This window comes from Carcharodon carcharias, chromosome 3 (assembly GCF_017639515.1).
Source record: "Carcharodon carcharias isolate sCarCar2 chromosome 3, sCarCar2.pri, whole genome shotgun sequence".
NCBI classification, from domain to species: Eukaryota; Metazoa; Chordata; class Chondrichthyes; order Lamniformes; family Lamnidae; genus Carcharodon; species Carcharodon carcharias.
In genome coordinates, this window is record NC_054469.1 from 8,439,852 (window position 1) to 8,458,752 (window position 18,901).

Consider the following 18,901-nt stretch of genomic DNA (forward strand, 5'->3'; position numbering starts at 1 on the left):
GGCTTACTAGGCCATTTCAGACAGCAGTGAAGAGTAACTTGAGTCAGACACAGACCAGACCAGGTAAGGATGGCAGATTTCTGAACCACAGCAATGTGGTTGACTCTTAACTGCCCTCCAAACAAGGGCAATTATGTTTGGGCAATAATTGGTGGCCCAGCCCACATCCCATGAACGAATAAAACAAAAAGGGAATTCAAATTCCACCAGCTGCTGTCCTGGGATACAAACCCCATACCCGTACAACATGGGCCTGAGGCTCAGGAATGACCATTGGACTCACTGGGATGACCAGGGGACGATTGCGCATAAACTGAGCCCTACATCACCCCGTAGGGAGGCGGCGGGGAACTACAAATACCGGGAACACCTAGCGTCACGCAGCCCCCAAGGACTGATTGACGGGCACTCTGACCAATCAGCAGGCGGGATTACCGGTACGCCCCCCCCCATCGAGGAAGCACGCCAGGGATTGGCCAAGCTCCGCCAATCCGACAGCGGGACCTAAGTGAGGGAGGTGGGGGCAGACGGGGAGCGCGCTGCGGCGGAGGCCGGGCCGGGCTGTGCCGGCTGCTGAGGGCAGCGGGGGAGAGGGAGAGATGGCAGTTCCAGCAGCCGCTGCTATTCGGGTTCCTGTTTTTTTCAACAGAAGCAGGTGAAGGGAACAAGATTCGCCAAATGAAGAAGGGCAGGAGGCCGAGTGTGAAAGGCCAGGGAACCGTGACCTGCTGGAGAACGGCAGGTAGGAGCTCGTGACACGGCGGTGGGGGGGGGGGGGGGGGGGGGGGGGGGGCTGGTCACGTGACCAGTAGGACTGAGCTGGCGTAATTGTGTCAGTACATTCACAGGCAATGTCAGTGTGTAATCACAGGCAATGTAAGTGTTATATTCACAGGCAATGTCAGTATATTCACAGGCAATGTCAGTGTACATTCACAGGCAATGTCAGTGTGTAATCACAGGCAACGTCAGTGTATAATCACAGGCAATGTCAGTGTATAATCACAGGCAATGTCAGTATAATCACAGGCAATTTCAATGTTATATTCACAGGCAATGTCAGTGTTATATTCGCAGGCAATGTCAGTGTGTAATCACGGGCAATGTCAGTATATTCACAGGCAATGTCAGTGTTATATTCATAGGCAATGTCAGTGTATATTCACAGGCAATGTCAGTGTATATTCACAGGCAATGTCAGTGTATATTCACAGGCAATGTCAGTGTATATTCACAAGCAGTGTCAGTGTATATTCACAAGCAGTGTCAGTGTATTCACAGTCAGTGTCAGTGTATTCACAGGCAGTGTCAGTGTATTCACAGGCAGTGTCAGTGTATTCACAGGCAGTGTCAGTGTATAACCACAGGCAATGTCAGTGTATAACCACAGGCAATGTCAGTGTATAACCACAGGCAATGTCAGTGTATAATCACAGGCAATGTCAGTGTATAACCACCGGCAATGTCAGTGTATAATCACAGGCAAAGTCAGTGTATATTCGCAGGCAATGTCAGTGTTATATTCACAGGCAATGTCAGTAAATTCACAGGCAATGTCAGTGTACATTCACAGGCAATTTCAGTGCGTAATCACAGGCAATGTCAGTGTGTAATCACAGGCAATGTCAATATAATCACAGGCAATGTCAGTGTTATATTCACAGGCAATGTCAGTGTTATATTCACAGGCAATGTCAGTGTTATATTCACAGGCAGTGTCAGTTATATTCACAGGCAATGTCAGTGTACATTCACAGGCAATGTCAGTGTACATTCACAGGCAATGTCAGTGTGTAATCACAGGCAACGTCAGTGTATAATCACAGGCAATGTCAGTATATTCACAGGCAATTTCAGTGTTATATTCACAGGCAATGTCAGTGTTATATTCACAGGCAGTGTCAGTGTGTAATCACAGGCAATGTCAATATATTCACAGGCAATGTCAGTGTTATATTCACAGGCAATGTCAGTGTATTCACAAGCAGTGTCAGTGTATTCACAAGCAGTGTCAGTGAATTCACAGGCAATGTCAGTACATTCACAGGCAATGTCAGTGTTATATTCACAGGCAATGTCAGTATATTCACAGCCAATGTCTGTGTACATTCACAGGCAATGTCAGTGTGTAATCACAGGCAATGTCAGTGCGTAATCACAGGCAATGTCAGTATAATCACAGGCAATGCCAGGTTTATATTCACAGGCAATGTCAGTGTTATATTCGCAGGCAATGTCAGTGTATATTCACAGGCAATGTCAGTGTATATTCACAGGCAATGTCACTGTATAATCACAGACAATGTCAGTGTATAATCACAGGCAGTGTCAGTGTATAATCACAGGCAGTGTCAGTGTTATATTCACAGGCAGTGTCAGTATATTCACAAACAATGACAGTGTACACTCACAGGCAATGTCAGTTCGTAATCACAGGCAATGTCAGTGTATATTCACAGGCAATGTCAGTGTGTAATCACAGGCAATGTCAGTGTGTGATCACAGGCAATGTCAGTGTATATTCACAGACAATGTCAGTGTATATTCACAGGCAATGTCAGTGTATATTCACAGGCAATGTCAGTGTCCACTCACAGGCAATGTCAGTGTCCACTCACAGGCAATGTCAGTGTACATTCACATCAATGTCAGTGTGTAATCACGGGCAATGTCAGTGTGTAATCACAGGCAATGTCAGTGTATAATCACAGGCAATGTCAGTGTACATTCACAGGCAATGTCAATGTACGTTCACAGGCCATGTCAGTGTGTAATCACAGGCCATGTCAGTGTGTAATCACAGGCAGTGTCAGTGTATAATCACAGGCAGTGTCAGTGTATAATCACAGGCAGTGTCAGTGTATAATCACAGGCAGTGTCAGTGTATAATCACAGGCAGTGTCAGTGTATAATCACAGGCAGTGTTAGTGTTATATTCACAGGCAATGTCAGTATATTCACAGGCAATGTCAGTGTATAATCATAGGCAAAGTCAGTGTATAATCGCAGGCAATGTCAGTACATTCACAGGCAATGTCCATGTATAATCATAGGCAAAGTCAGTGTATAATCACAGGAATGTCAGTACATTCACAGGCATTGTCAGTGAACATTCACAGGCAATGTCCGTGTACAATCACAGGCAATGTCAGTATATTATCACAGGCAATGTCAGTGTATATTCACAGGCAATGTCAGTACGTTCACAGGCAATGTCAGTACGTTCACAGGCAATGTCAGTACATTCACAGGCAATGTCAGTGTGCATTCACAGGCAATTGTCAGTGTGTAATCACAAGCAACGTCAGTGTATAATCACAGGCAATGTCAGTGTACATTCACAGGCAATGTCAGTACTTTCACAGGCAATGTCAGTACTTTCACAGGCAATGTCAGTACTTTCACAGGCAATGTCAGTGTATATTCACAAGCAATGTCAGTGTATATTCACAAGCAATGTCAGAACATTCACAGGCAATGTCAGTACATTCACAGGCAATGTCAGTACATTCACAGGCAATGTCAGTACATTCACAGGCAATGTCAGTACATTCACAGGCAATGTCAGTACATTCGCAGGCAATGTCAGTGTACATTCACAGGCAATGTCAGTGTACATTCACAGGCAATGTCAGTACATTCACAGGCAATGTCAGTACTTTCACAGGCAATGTCAGTACTTTTACAGGCTATGTCAGTGTTGTATTCAGAGGCGATGTCAGTGTCGTATTCACAGGCGATGTCAGTGTCATATTCACAGGCAATGTCAGTGTACATTCACAGGCAATGTCAGTGTGTAATCACAGGCAATGTTAGTGTACATTCACATCAATGTCAGTGTACATTCACAGGCAATGTCAGTGTACATTCACAGGCAATGTCAGTGTACATTCACAGGAATGTCAGTGTACATTCACAGGCAATGTCAGTGTTATATTCACAGGCAATGTCAGTGTTATATTCACAGGCAATGTCAGTGTTATATTCACAGGCAATGTCAGTGTTATATTCACAGGCAAAGACAGTGTATATTCACAGGCAACGTCAGTGTATATTCACAGACAACGTAAGTGTATATTCACAGCCAGTGTCAGTGTATATTCACAGGCAATGTCAGTGTGTAATCACATGCAATATCAGTGTGTATTCACAGGCAATGTCTGTGTATTCACAGGCAATGTCAGTGCATTCACAGGCAATGTCAGTGCATTCACAGGCAATGTCAGTGTACTCACCGGCAATGTCAGTGTACATTCACAGGCAATGTCAGTGTATATTCACAGGCAATGTCAGTGTATTCACAGGCAATGTCAGTGTATTCACAGGCAATGTCAGTGTATTCACAGGCAATGTCAGTGTATTCACAGGCAATGTCAGTGTATTCACAGGCAATGTCAGTATACATTCGCAGGCAATGTCAGTGTACATTCACAGGCAATGTCAGTGTACATTCGCAGGCAATGTCAGTGTGCATTCACAGGCAATGTCAGTGTGCATTCACAGGCAATGTCAGTGAACATTCACAGGCAATGTCAGTGTGTAATCACAGGCAATTTCAGTGTGTAATCACAGGCAATGTCAGTGTACATTCACAGGCAATGTCAGTGTACATTCACAGGCAATGTCAGTGTACATTCACAGGCAATGTCAGTGTACATTCATAGGCAATGTTAGTGTATAATCGCAGGCAAGTCAGTACATTCACAGGCAATGTCAGTGTATAATCACAGGCAATGTCAGTGTATAATCACAGGCAATGTCAGTGTACATTCACAGGCAATGTCAGTGTACATTCACAGGCAATGTCAGTGTTATATTCACAGGCAATGTCAGTGTTATATTCAAAGGCAATGTCAGTGTTATTTTCACGGGCAATGTCAGTGTGTAATCACGGGCAATGTCAGTGTTATAGTCACGGGCAATGTCAGTGTATATTCACAGGCAGTGTCAGTGTTATATTCAAAGGCAATGTCAGTGTGTAATCACGGGCAATGTCAGTGTGTAATCACGGGCAATGTCAGTGTATATTCACAAGCATTGTCAGTGTATAATCACAGGCAATGTCCGTGTATAATCACAGGCAATGTCAGTGTATAATCACAGGCAATGTCAGTGAATATTCACAGGCAATGTCAGTGTATATTCACAGGCAATGTCAGTGTACATTCACAGGCAATGTCAGTGTGTAATCACAGGCAATGTCAGTGTGTAATCACAGGCAATGTCAGTGTGTAATCACCGGCAATGTCAGTGTTATATTCACATGCAATGTCAGTGTTATATTCACAGGCAATGTCAGTGTTATATTCACAGGCAATGTCAGTGTTATATTCACAGGCAATGTCAGTGTTATATTCACAGGCAATGTCAGTTATATTCACAGGCAATGTCAGTGTACATTCACAGGCAATGTCAGTGTGTAATCACAGGCAATGTCAGTGTGTAATCACAGGCAATGTCAGTGTTGTATTCACAGGCGATGTCAGTGTCGTATTCACAGGCGATGTCAGTGTACATTCACAGGCAATGTCAGTGTACATTCACAGGCAATGTCAGTGTACATTCACAGGCAATGTCAGTGTGTAATCACAGGCAATGTTAGTGTACATTCACATCAATGTCAGTGTGTAATCACAGGCAATGTCAGTGTACATTCACAGGCAATGTCAGTGTACATTCACAGGCAATGTCAGTGTACATTCACAGGCAATGTCAGTGTACATTCACAGGCAATGTCAGTGTGTAATCACAGGCAATGTCAGTGTGTAATCACAAGCAATGTCAGTGTACATTCACAGGCAATGTCAGTGTACATTCACAGGCAATGTCAGTGTGCATTCACAGGCAACGTCAGTGTGTAATCACAAGCAACGTCAGTGTATAATCACAGGCAATGTCAGTATAATCACAGGCAATATCAGTATAATCACAGGCAATGTCAGTGTTATATTCACAGGCAATGTCAGTGTTATATTCACAGGTAATGTCGGTGTTATATTCACAGGCAATGTCAGTGTTATATTCGCAGGCAATGTCGGTGTTATATTCACGGGCGATGTCAGAGTTATATTCACGGGCAATGTCAGTGTGTAATCACGGGCAATGTCAGTGTTATATTCACTGGCAATGTCAGTGTATATTTACAAGCATTGTCAGTGTATAATCACAGGCAATGTCAGTGTATAATCACAGGCAATGTCACTGTGCATTCACAGGCAATGTCACTGTGCATTCACAGGCAATGTCACTGTGCATTCACAGGCAATGTCAGTGTTATATTCACAGACAACGTAAGTGTATATTCACAGCCAGTGTCAGTGTGTAATCACAGGCAATGTCAGTGTGTAATCACAGGCAATGTCAGTGCGTAATCACAGGCAATGTCAGTGTGTAATCACAGGCAACGTCAGTGTGTAATCACAGGCAACGTCAGTGTATAATCACAGGCAATGTCAGTATAATCACAGGCAAAGTCAGTGTACATTCACAGGCAAAGTCAGTGTTATATTCACAGGCAATGTCAGTGTATATTCGCAGGCAATGTCAGTACATTCACAGGCAATGTCAGTGTTATATTCACAGGCAATGTCAGTATATTCACAGGCAATGTCTGTGTACATTCATAGGCAATGTCAGCGCGTAATCACAGGCAATGTCAGTATAATCACAGGCAATGTCAGGTTTATAATTAGAGGCAATGTCAGCGTATATTCACAGGCAATGTCAGTGTATAATCACAGGCAATGTCAGTGTGTAATCACAGGCAACGTCAGTGTATAATCACAGGCAATGTCAGTATAATCACAGGCAAAGTCAGTGTACATTCACAGGCAAAGTCAGTGTTATATTCACAGGCAATGTCAGTGTATATTCGCAGGCAATGTCAGTACATTCACAGGCAATGTCAGTGTTATATTCACAGGCAATGTCAGTATATTCACAGGCAATGTCTGTGTACATTCATAGGCAATGTCAGCGCGTAATCACAGGCAATGTCAGTATAATCACAGGCAATGTCAGGTTTATAATTAGAGGCAATGTCAGCGTATATTCACAGGCAATGTCAGTGTATAATCACAGGCAATGTCAGTGTATAATCACAGGCAATGTCAGTGTATAATCACAGGCAGTGTCAGTGTATAATCACAGGCAGTGTCAGTGTATAATCACAGGCAGTGTCAGTGTTATATTCACAGGCAGTGTCAGTATATTCACGAGCAATGTCAGTGTACACTCACAGGCAATGTCAGTTCGTAATCACAGGCAATGTCAGTGTATATTCACAGGCAATGTCAGTGTTGTATTCACAGGCGATGTCAGTGTCGTATTCACAGGCGATGTCAGTGTTATATTCACAGGCAATGTCAGTGTACATTCACAGGCAATGTCAGTGTACATTCACAGGCAATGTCAGTGTACATTCACAGGCAATGTCAGTGTGTAATCACAGGCAATGTTAGTGTACATTCACATCAATGTCAGTGTGTAATCGCAGGCAATGTCAGTGTACATTCACAGGCAATGTCAGTGTACATTCACAGGCAATGTCAGTGTACATTCACAGGCAATGTCAGTACTTTCACAGGCAATGTCAGTACTTTCACAGGCAATGTCAGTGTATATTCGCAGGCAATATCAGTGTATAATCACAGGCAATGTCAGTACATTCACAGGCAATGTCGGTACATTCACAGGCAATGTCGGTACATTCACAGGCAATGTCGGTACATTCACAGGCAATGTCGGTATATTCACAGGCAATGTCAGTGTGTAATCACATGCAGTATCAGTGTGTATTCACAGGCAATGATGGTGTACATTCACAGGCAATGTCAGTGTATATTCACAGGCAATATCAGTGTATGTTCACAGGCAATGTCAGTGTATATTCACAGCAATGTCGGTGTATATTCGCAGGCAATGTCAGTGTATTTACAGGCAATGTCAGTGTATTCACAGGCAATGTCAGTGTATTCACAGGCAATGTCAGTACATTCATAGGCAATGTCAGTGTACATTCACAGGCAATGTCAGTGTGTAATCACAGGCAATGTCAGTGTGTAATCACAGGCAATGTCTGTGTGTAATCACAAGCAATGTCAGTGTGTAATCACAGACAATGTCAGTGTACATTCACAGGCAATGTCAGTGTACATTCACAGGCAATGTCAGTGTATGATCACAGGCAATGTCAGTGTACATTCACAGGCAATGTCAGTGTACATTCACAGGCAATGTCAGTGTACATTCACAGTCAATGTCAGTGTACATTCACAGGCAATGTCAGTGTACATTCACAGGCAATGTCCGTGTGTAATCACAGGCAATGTCAGTACATTCACAGGCAATGTTAGTGTACATTCACAGGCAATGTCAGTACTTTCACAGGCAATGTCAGTACTTTCACAGGCAATGTCAGTGTATATTCACAAGCAATGTCAGTGTATATTCACAGGCAATGTCAGTACATTCACAGGCAATGTCAGTACATTCACAGGCAATGTCAGTACATTCACAGGCAATATCAGTACGTTCACAGGCAATGTCAGTGTACATTCACAGGCAATGTCAGTACTTTCATAGGCAATGTCAATACTTTCACAGGCAATGTCAGTGTTGTATTCACGGGCGATGTCAGTGTCGTATTCACAGGCAATGTCAGTGTTATATTCACAGGCGATGTCAGCGTACATTCACAGGCAATGTCAGTGTACATTCACAGGCAATGTCAGTGTACATTCACAGGCAATGTCAGTGTGTAATCACAGGCAATGTTAGTGTACATTCACATCAATGTCAGTGTGTAATCACAGGCAATGTCAGTGTGTAATCACAAGCAATGTCTGTACATTCACAGGCAATGTCAGTGTGTAATCACAGGCAATGTCAGTGTTATAATCACAGGCAATGTCAGTGTATATTCACAAGCATTGTCAGTGTATAATCACACGCAATGTCAGTGTATAATCACAGGCAATGTCAGTATATTCACAGGCAATGTCAGTATATTCACAGGCAATGTCAGTGTATATTCACAGGCAATGTCAGTGTGTAATCACAGGCAATGTCAGTGTATATTCTCAGGCAATGTCAGTGTATATTCACTGGCTATGTCAGTGTACAATCACAGGCAATGTCAGTGTACAATCACAGGCAATGTCAGTATACATTCACAGGCAATGTCAGTGTATAATCACAGGCAATGTCAGTGTATATTCACAGGCAATGTCAGTGTATTTTCACAGGCAATGTCCGTGTGTAATCACAGGCAATGTCATTGTCTAATCACAGGCAATGTCTTTGTCTAATCACAGGCAATGTCTTTGTCTAATCACAGGCAATCTCAGTGTGTAATCACAGGCAATGTCAGTGTGTAATCACAGGCAATGTCAGTGTATAATCACAGGCAATGTCAGTGTACATTCACAGGCAATGTCAGTGTACATTCACAGGCAATGTCAGTGTACATTCACAGGCAATGTCAGTGTGTAATCCCAGGCACTGTCAGTGTACATTCACAGGCAATGTCCTTGTATAATCGTAGGCAAAGTGAGTGTATAATCACAGGAATGTCAGTATGTAATCACAGGCAATGTCAGTGTTCATTCACAGGCAATGTCAGTGTGTAATCACAGGCAACATCAGTGTATAATCACAGGCAATGCCAGTATAAACACAGGCAATGTCAGTGTTAATTTCGCAGGCAATGTCTGTTATATTCACAGGCAATGTCAGTGTGTAATCACGGGCAATGTCAGTGTGTAATCATGGGCAATGTCAGTGTTATATTCACAGGCAATGTTAGTGTATATTCACAGGCAATGTCAGTGTATATTCTCAGGCATTGTCAGTGTATATTCTCAGGCATTGTCAGTGTATAATCACAGGCAATGTCAGTGTATAATCACAGGCAATGTCTGTATATTCACAGGCATTGTCAGTGTATATTCACAGGCAAAGTCTGTGTAATCACAGGCAAAGTCTGTGTAATCACAGGCAATGTCAGTGTGTAATCACAGGCAATGTCAGTGTGTAATCACAGGCAATGTCAGTGTTATATTCACAGGCAATGTCAGTGTGTAATCCCAGGCAATGTCAGTGTACATTCACAGGCCATGTCAGTGTGTAGTCACAAACAATGTCAGTGTATAATCACAGGCAATGTCAGTGTATAATCACAGGCAATGTCAGTGTGTAATCACAGGCAATGTCTGTGTGTAATCACAGGCAATGTCTGTGTGTAATCACAAGCAATGTCAGTGTATAATCACAGGCAATGTCAGTGTATAATCACAGGCAATGTCAGTGTGTAATCACAGGCAATGTCAGTGTACATTCACAGGCAATGTCAGTGTGTAATCCCAGGCAATGTCAGTGTACATTCACAGGCCATGTCAGTGTGTAATCACAAACAATGTCAGTGTATAATCACAGGCAATGTCAGTGTATAATCGCAGGCAGTGTCAGTGTTTTATTCACAGGCAATGTCAGTATATTCACAGGCAATGTTAGTGTATATTCACAGGCAATGTCAGTGTGTAATCACAGGCAATGTCAGTGTATATTCACAGGCAATATCAGTGTATATTCACAGGCTATTTCAGTGTACATTCACAGGCAATGTCAGTGTACAATCACAGGCAATGTCAGTATACATTCACATTCAATGTAAGTGTACAATCACAGGCAATGTCAGTGTGTACTCACAGGCAATGCCAGTGTGTGCTCACAGTCAATGTCAGTGTGTACTCACAGGCAATGTCAGTGTGTACTCACAGACAATGTCAGTGTATACTCACAATGTCAGTGTGTAATCACAGGCAATGTCATTGTGTAATCACAGGCAATGTCAGTGTGGTAATCACAGGCAATGTCAGTGTGTAATCACAGGCGATTTCAGTGTGTAATCACAGGCAATGTCTGTATAATCACAGGCAATGTCAGTGTATATTCACAGGCAATGTCAGCGTATATTCACAGGCAATGTCAGTGTATATTCACAAGCAATGTCAGTGTATTCACAGGCAATGTCAGTGTGTAATCACAGGCAATGTCAGTGTACCATCAGGCAATGTCAGTGTACATTTGCAGGCAATGTCAGTGTACATTTGCAGGCAATGTCAGTGTGTAATCACAGGCAATGTCAGTGTGTAATCACAGGCATTGTCAGTGTGTAATCACAGGCAATGTCAGTGTGTACTCACAGGCAATGTCAGTGTGTAATCACAGGCATTGTCTGTACATTCACAGGCAATGTCAGTGTACATTCACAGGCAATGTCAGTGTATAATCACACGCAATGTTAGTGCACATTCACAGGTAATGTCAGTGTACATTCACTGGCAATGTCAGTGTGTAATCCCAGGCAATGTCAGTGTACATTCACAGGCCATGTCAGTGTGTAATCACAAACAATGTCAGTGTATAATCACAGGCAATGTCAGTGTATAATCACAGGCAGTGTCAGTGTTATATTCACAGGCAATTTCAGTATATTCACAGGCAATGTCAGTATATTCACAGGCAATATCAGTATATTCACAGGCAATGTCAGTGTATATTCACAGGCAATGTCAGTGTGTAATCACAGGCAATGTCAGTGTATATTCTCAGGCAATGTCAGTGTATATTCACTGGCTATGTCAGTGTACAATCACAGGCAATGTCAGTGTACAATCACAGGCAATGTCTGTATGCATTCACAGGCAATGTAAGTGTACAATCACAGGCAATGTCAGTGTGTACTCACAGGCAATGTCAGTGTGTACTCACAGTCAATGTCAGTGTGTACTCAGGCAATGTCAGTGTGTACTCAGGCAATGTCAGTGTGTACTCAGGCAATGTCAGTGTGTACTCACAGGCAATGTCATTGTCTAATCACAGGCAATGTCATTGTCTAATCACAGGCAATGTCTGTGTAATCACAGGCAATCTCAGTGTACATTCACAGGCAATGTCAGTGTACATTCACAGGCAATGTCAGTGTACGTTCACAGGCAATGTCCTTGTATAATCATAGTCAAAGTGAGTGTATAATCACAGGACTGTCAGTATGTAATCACAGGCAATGTCAGTGTACATTCACAGGCAATGTCAGTGTGTAATCACAGGCAACATCAGTGTATAACCACAGGCAATGTCAGTATAATCACAGGCAACGTCAGTGTTAATTTCACAGGCAATGTCAGTGTTATATTCACAGGCAATGTCAGTGTGTAATCACGGGCAATGTCAGTGTGTAATCACGGGCAATGTCAGTGTGTAATCATGGGCAATGTCAGTGTTATATTCACAGGCAATGTCAGTGTATATTCTCAGGCATTGTCAGTATATAATCACAGGCAATGTCAGTGTATAATCACAGGCAATATCAGTGTATATTCACAGGCATTGTCAGTGTATATTCACAGGCAATGTCAGTGTGTAATCACAGGCAATGTCAGTGTGTAATCACCGGCAATGTCAGTGTTATATTCACAGGCAATGTCAGTGTGTAATCCCAGGCAATGTCAGTGTAATTCACAGGCCATGTCAGTGTGTAGTCACAAACAATGTCAGTGTATAATCACAGGCAATGTCAGTGTATAATCACAGGCAATGTCAGTGTATATTCACAGGCAATGTCAGTGTATATTCACAGGCAATGTCAGTGTGTAATCACAGGCAATGTCTGTGTGTAATCACAAGCAATGTCAGTGTATAATCACAGGCAATGTCAGTGTATAATCACAGGCAATGTCAGTGTACATTCACAGGCAATGTCAGTGTACATTCACAGGCAATGTCAGTGTACATTCACAGGCAATGTCAGTGCACAATCACAGGCAATGTCAGTGCACATTCACAGGCAATGTCAGTGTACATTCACAGGCAATGTCAGTGTGTAATCCCAGGCAATGTCAGTGTACATTCACAGGCAATGTCAGTGTGTAATCACGGGCAATGTCAGTGTGTAATCACGGGCAATGTCAGTGTGTAATCACGGGCAATGTCAGTGTGTATTCACAAGCATTGTCAGTGTATAATCACAGGCAATGTCAGTGTATAATCACAGGCAATGTCAGTGTACATTCACAGGCAATGTCAGTGTATATTCATAGGCAACGTAAGTGTATATTCACAGCCAGTGTCAGTGTATATTCACAGGCAATGTCAGTGTGCAATCACATGCAATATCAGTGTGTATTCACAGGCAATGTCTGTGTATTCACAGGCAATGTCAGTACATTCACAGGCAATGTCCGTGTATAATCATAGGCAAAGTCAGTGTATAATCACAGGAATGTCAGTACATTCACAGGCATTGTCCGTGTACAATCACAGGCAATGTCCGTGTACAATCACAGGCAATGTCAGTATATAATCACAGGCAATGTCAGTTTATATTCTCAGGCAATGTCAGTATATTCACAGGCAATGTCAGTATATTCACAGGCAATGTCAGTATATTGACAGGCAATGTCAGTGTATATTCACAGGCAATGTCAGTGTGTAATCACAGGCAATGTCAGTGTATATTCACAGGCAATGTCAGTGTATATTCACAGGCTATTTCAGTGTACATTCACAGGCAATGTCAGTGTACAATCACAGGCAATGTCAGTATACATTCACAGGCAATGTCAGTGTACAATCACAGGCAATGTCAGTGTGTACTCACAGGCAATGTCAGTGTGTACTCACAGGCAATGTCAGTGTGTAATCACAGGCAATGTCAGTGTGTAATCACAGGCAATGTCAGTGTGTAATCACAGGCAATGTCAGTGTGTAATCACAGGCAATGTCAGTGTGTAATCACAGGCAATGTCAGTGTATAATCACAGGCAATGTCAGTGTGTAATCACAGGCAATGTCAGTGTGTAATCACAGGCAATGTCAGTGTGTAATCACAGGCAATGTCAGTGTATATTCACAGGCAATGTCATTGTACAATCAGGCAATGTCAGTGTACATTCACAGGCAATGTCGGTGTGTAATCACAGGCAATGTCAGTGTGTAATCACAGGCAATGTCAGTGTTCATTCACAGGCAATGTCAGTGTCCATTCACAGGCAATGTCAGTGTCCATTCACAGGCAATGTCAGTGTCCATTCACAGGCAATGTTAGTGTATAATTGCAGGCAAGTCAGTACATTCACAGGCAATGTCCGTGTATAATCACAGGCAATGTCAGTGTATAATCACAGGCAATGTCACTGTACATTCACAGGCAATGTCAGTGTTATATTCACATGCAATGTCAGTGTTATATTTAAAGGCAATGTCAGTGTGTAATCCCGTCAATGTCAGTGTGTAATCACGGGCAATGTCAGTGTGTAATCACAGGCAATGTCAGTGTTATATTCACAGGCAATGTCAGTGTATATTCACAAGCGTTGTCAGTGTATAATCACAGGCAATGTCAGTGTATAATAACAGGCAATGTCAGTGTACATTCACAGGCAATGTCAGTGTTATATTCACAGGCAATGTCATTGTATATTCACAAGCATTGTCAGTGTATAATCACTGGCGATGTCAGTGTATAATCACAGGCAATGTCAGTGTTATATTCACAGGCAATGTCAGTGTTATATTCACAGGCAATATCAGTGTTATATTCACAGGCAAAGACAGTGTATATTCACAGGCAACGTCAGTGTATATTCACAGACAACGTAAGTGTATATTCACAGCCAGTGTCAGTGTATATTCACAGGCAATGTCAGTGTGTAATCACATGCAATATCAGTGTGTAATCACAGGCAATGTCTGTGTATTCACAGGCAATGTCTGTATTCACAGGCAATGTCAGTGCATTCACAGGCAATGTCAGTGTACATTCACAGGCAATGTCAGTGTATATTCACAGGCAATGTCAGTGTATTCACAGGCAATGTCAGTGTATTCACAGGCAATGTCAGTGTATTCACAGGCAATGTCAGTACATTCACAGGCAATGTCAGTACATTCACAGGCAATGTCAGTGTACATTCACAGGCAATGTCAGTGTACATTCACAGGCAATGTCCGTGTGTAATCACAGGCAATGTCAGTGTACATTCACAGGCAATGTCACTGTACATTCACAAGCAATGTCAGTACTTTCACAGGCAATGTCAGTGTATATTCGCAGGCAATATCAGTGTATAATCACAGGCAATGTCAGTACATTCACAGGCAATGTCAGTACATTCACAGGCAATGTCGTTACATTCACAGGCAATGTCAGTGCATTCACAGGCAATGTCAGTGCATTCACAGGCAATGTCAGTGCATTCACAGGCAATGTCAGTACATTCACAGGCAATGTCAGTACTTTTACAGGCGATGTCAGTGTTGTATTCACAGGCAATGTCAGTGTTATATTCACAGGCGATGTCAGTGTACATTCACAGGCAATGTCAGTGTACATTCACAGGCAATGTCAGTGTACATTCACAGGCAATGTCAGTGTGTAATCACAGGCAATGTCAGTGTGTAATCACAGGCAATGTCAGTGTGTAATCACAGGCAATGTCAGTGTACATTCACAGGCAATGTCAGTGTACATTCACAGGCAATGTCAGTGTACATTCACAGGCAATATCAGTGTGTAATCACAGGCAATGTCAATGTACGTTCACGGGCCATGTCAGTGTGTAATCACAGGCAATGTCAGTGTGTAATCACAAGTAATGGCGGTGTATAATCACAGGCAGTGTCAGTGTACCTTCACAGGCAATGTCCGTGTGTAATCACAGGCAATGTCAGTGTACATTCACAGGCAATGTCACTGTACATTCACAGGCAATGTCAGTACTTTCACAGGCAATGTCAGTGTATATTCGCAGGCAATATCAGTGTATAATCACAGGCAATGTCAGTACATTCACAGGCAATGTCAGTACATTCACAGGCAATGTCGTTACATTCACAGGCAATGTCAGTGCATTCACAGGCAATGTCAGTGCATTCACAGGCAATGTCAGTGCATTCACAGGCAATGTCAGTACATTCACAGGCAATGTCAGTACTTTTATAGGCGATGTCAGTGTTGTATTCACAGGCAATGTCAGTGTTATATTCACAGGCGATGTCAGTGTACATTCACAGGCAATGTCAGTGTACATTCACAGGCAATGTCAGTGTGTAATCACAGGCAATGTTAGTGTACATTCACATCAATGTCAGTGTGTAATCGCAGGCAATGTCAGTGTACATTCACAGGCAATGTCAGTGTACATTCACAGGCAATGTCAGTGTACATTCACAGGCAATGTCAGTGTGTTATCACAGGCAATGTCAGTGTGTAATCACAGGCAATGTCAGTGTGTAATCACAGGCAATGTCAGTGTACATTCACAGGCAATGTCAGTGTACATTCACAGGCAATGTCAGTGTACATGCATAGGCAATGTTAGTGTATAATCGCAAGCAAGTCAGTACATTCACAGGCAATGTCCGTGTATAATCAGAGGCAATGTCCGTGTATAATCACAGGCAATGTCAGTGTATAATCACAGGCAATGTCAGTGTACATTCACAGGCAATGTCAGTGTTATATTCACAGGCAATGTCAGTGTTATATTCAAAGGCAATGTCAGTGTGTAATCACGGGCAATGTCAGTGTGTAATCACGGGCAATGTCAGTGTGTAATCACGGGCAATGTCAGTGTGTAATCACGGACAATGTCGGTGTTATATTCACAGGCAATGTCAGTGTTATATTCAAAGGCAATGTCAGTGTGTAATCACGGGCAATGTCAGTGTGTAATCACGGGCAATGACAGTGTGTAATCACGGGCAATGTCAGTGTTATATTCACGGGCAATGTCAGTGTATATTCACGGGCAATGTCAGTGTATATTCACAAGCATTGTCAGTGTATAATCACAGGCAATGTCAGTGTATAATCACAGGCAATGTCAGTGTATATTCACAGGCAATGTCAGTGTATATTCACAGGCAATGTCAGTATGTAATCACAGGCAATGTCAGTGTACATTCACAGGCAATGTTAGTGTTATATTCACAGGTATGTCAGTGTACATTCACAGGCAATGTCAGTATAATCACAGGCAATGTCAGTGTTATATTCACAGGCAATGTCAGTGTTTTATTCAAAGGCAATGTCAGTGTGTAGTCACGGGCAATGTCAGTGTGTAATCACGGGCAATGTCAGTGTGTAATCACGGGCAATGTCAGTGTGTAATCACGGGCAATGTCAGTGTGTAATCACGGGCAATGTCAGTGTGTAATCATGGGCAATGTCATTGTATATTCACAGGCAATGTCAGTGTATAATCACAGGCAATGTCAGTGTGTAATCACAGGCAATGTCAGTGTGTAATCACAGGCAATGTCAGTGTGTAATCACAGGCAATGTCAGTGTTATATTCACAGGCAATGTCAGTGTCCTATTCACATGCAATGTCAGTGTATATTTCCAGGCAGTGTCAGTGTATATTCACAGGCAGTGTCAGTGTATATTCACAGGCAATGTCAGTGTATATTCACAGGCAATGTCAGTGTATATTCACAGGCAATGTCAGTGTGTAATCACATGCAATATCAGTGTGTATTCACAGGCAATGATGGTGTACATTCACAGGCAATGTCAGTGTATATTCACCGGCAATATTAGTGTATTCACAGGCAATGTCAGTACATTCATAGGCAATGTCAGTGTACATTCACAGGCAATGTCAGTGTGTAATCACGGGCAATGTCTGTGTGTAATCACAGGCAATGTCTGTGTGTAATCACAGGCATTGTCAGTGTTATATTCACAGGCAATGTCTGTGTTCTATTCACATGCAATGACAGTGTATATTTACAGGCAGTGTCAGTGTATATTCACAGGCAATGTCAGTGTATATTCACAGGCAATGTCAGTGTATATTCACAGGCAATGTCAGTGTATATTCACAGGCAATGTCAGTGTGTAATCACATGCAATATCAGTGTGTATTCACAGGCAATGATGGTGTACATTCACAGGCAATGTCGGTGTATATTCACAGGCAATATCAGTGTATGTTCACAGGCAATGTCAGTGTATATTCACAGCAATGTCAGTGTATATTCACAGGCAATGTCAGTGTATTCACAGGCAATGTCAGTACATTCATAGGCAATGTCAGTGTACATTCACAGGCAATGTCAGTGTGTAATCACGGGCAATGTCTGTGTGTAATCACGGGCAATGTCTGTGTGTAATCACAGGCAATGTCTGTGTAATCACAAGCAATGTCTGTATAATCACAGGCAATGTCAGTGTATATTCACAGGCAATGTCAGTGTACATTCACAGGCAATGTCAGTGTATAATCCCAGGCAATGTCAGTGCACATTCACAGGCAATGTCAGTGTACATTCACAGGCAATGTCAGTGTGTAATCCCAGGCAATGTCAGTGTACATTCACAGGCCATGTCAGTGTGTAATCACAAAAAATGTCAGTGTATAATGACAGGCAATGTCAGTGTACATTCACAGGCAATGTCAGTGTGTAATCCCAGGCACTGTCAGTGTACATTCACAGGCAATGTCCTTGTATAATTATAGGCAAAGTCAGTGTATAATCACAGGAATGTCAGCATGTAATCACAGGCAATGTCAGTGTACATTCACAGGCAATGTCAGTGTGTAATCACAGGCAACATCAGTGTATAATCACATACAATGTCAGTATAATCACAGGCAATGTCAGTGTTAATTTCACAGGCAATGTCAGTGTTAATTTTACAGGCAATGTCAGTGTTATATTCACAGGCAATGTCGGTGTGTAATCACGGGCAATATCGGTGTGTAATCACGGGCAATATCGGTGTGTATTCACGGGCAATATCGGTGTGTAATCATGGGCAATGTCAGTGTTATATTCACAGGCAGTGTCAGTGTATATTCACAGGCAATGTCAGTGTATATTCTCAGGCAAT

General features: G+C 42.5%; 1 protein-coding gene across 4 annotated transcripts in view; it reads left to right on the top strand.

Moving 5' to 3' along the window:
• The first annotated feature begins 524 nt into the window (after positions 1-524).
• The window catches only part of zgc:63863 (uncharacterized protein LOC393372 homolog), a 236,247-nt gene continuing 217,870 nt past the window's right edge, over positions 525-18,901 (top strand). For all 4 annotated transcript variants that reach the window (XR_005942639.1, XR_005942640.1, XR_005942641.1 and 1 more), the window contains exon 1: positions 525-742. Coding sequence is in view for 1 of the 4 variants with exons in the window: in XM_041184556.1 (XP_041040490.1) it covers positions 679-742 (64 nt within the window). In the remaining 3 variants the exon portion in view is untranslated. The remainder of the gene's footprint in view (positions 743-18,901) is intronic.